This window comes from Cynoglossus semilaevis, chromosome 14 (genome assembly GCF_000523025.1).
Source record: "Cynoglossus semilaevis isolate Cse_v1.0 chromosome 14, Cse_v1.0, whole genome shotgun sequence".
NCBI lineage: Eukaryota > Metazoa > Chordata > Actinopteri > Pleuronectiformes > Cynoglossidae > Cynoglossus > Cynoglossus semilaevis.
In genome coordinates, this window is record NC_024320.1 from 25,848,195 (window position 1) to 25,849,515 (window position 1,321).

Consider the following 1,321-nt stretch of genomic DNA (forward strand, 5'->3'; position numbering starts at 1 on the left):
GGTAGAACAGACCGGTCCCACCACTGTACTGGTTACTGCGTTAACTAGTACAGGGGTAGAACAGACCGGTCCCACCACTGTACTGGTTACTGCGTTAACTAGTGACAAGGTTTTTAACCAATAAGCAGAGTGGACTCACTGTGTGTTCTCATGGTTGATGTCTCAGGGTCAGGGTTGAAGGGGAAGATGTATTCTGGTGGGGGGGGCTCCTCGGGGGGGTCAGGTGTAGTAGAGACTGCAGGAAAAACAAAGGTTTGAAAAATCATTCCATTCTGTTTGGAGCAGAAGCCCTGGCAGCTGCAGTTACAGTAAACAACCACACCTTCAGGCCGGGGCGCTGTTTTTCAACAACAAGATTAAAAGGACATGTGACATCAAAACATGAAGAAATATAAACTGAATATATTGATATATTTGTTCTGGGGACGGCTCCATACGACGTTTCCATCTCTGCCTCATGGGGGCAGTAATACTTCATTTATTCTCCACTTCACCTTGCCAAGTCCGGGCTAAAGAAACAGGTGTCCATTCACTCCACTGGGTGTCAGAGTTCACTTCGTCACGGGCTCGGACCTGCACCTGGTGGACGTGACCGGCCAAGGCGTCGAAAATGACGATTGAACTGTCTTCTGAGTAAACCTGGAGGAGAGTGGGGGGGGCAAATTCAAGGTCAAAAAAAGTTATGACTAAGTCACACTGCAGTTTTTCAGAACACGTGGGAAAATCTGAGGCCACTGTAACAGTAACCTGAATAATTACAGACATTTGTCAGCTCTTTTCTCACACTGGTGAGACTGACACTCCAGCCCAGTAGGTGGCAGCAATGCACTTAAATGTTTGTTTAATGTCTGTGCACAAGAAAGCATTGTTTAAAAAATACTCTTTTAAACTCTGTATTAAATTTAAAATGTGTAAACGTGAGAATCATAACACATCACAAAAGTACTCTGAACAGCACGTACAGGTACGTGTACATAAACACAGCAGGTACGTGTACATAAACACAGCAGGTCCACAGTGTGACTGACTCACATCGGACCAGTACTCAGAACCCTTGGGTCTGTATCGGATTTGGAAAATGAGAGGAAAAGCATCCCGTCGTGGCCATGACGACGGGTGTTTCCAGGAGATGGAGAGCCTCTTCGGGTGACTCTCTACTTCCTCCACCTTCAACGACTCGGGGGGGTCAGGTTTCACTGCAAACACACACACGTTTCTGCTCTTTAACATGAATCTGAATATTAAAACACAGAAACTGAATGAACTTTTCACTCCTAGTTTTTCAGATCTAATATCTGGGTCCAGGGGGGTGAAGGGGGGG

General features: G+C 46.1%; 1 protein-coding gene across 1 annotated transcript in view; it reads right to left on the bottom strand.

Annotated features, from left to right (window-relative positions):
• il11ra (interleukin 11 receptor subunit alpha) overlaps nt 1-1,321 on the bottom strand; it is a 31,804-nt gene that overhangs the window by 1,342 nt on the left and 29,141 nt on the right. Inside the window, exons 7-9 of the mRNA XM_025062071.1 lie at nt 1,033-1,196; nt 495-639; nt 119-235 (exon numbers count right to left, since the gene is read on the bottom strand). Coding sequence (XP_024917839.1) covers nt 119-235; nt 495-639; nt 1,033-1,196 — 426 coding nt within the window. The remainder of the gene's footprint in view (nt 1-118; nt 236-494; nt 640-1,032; nt 1,197-1,321) is intronic.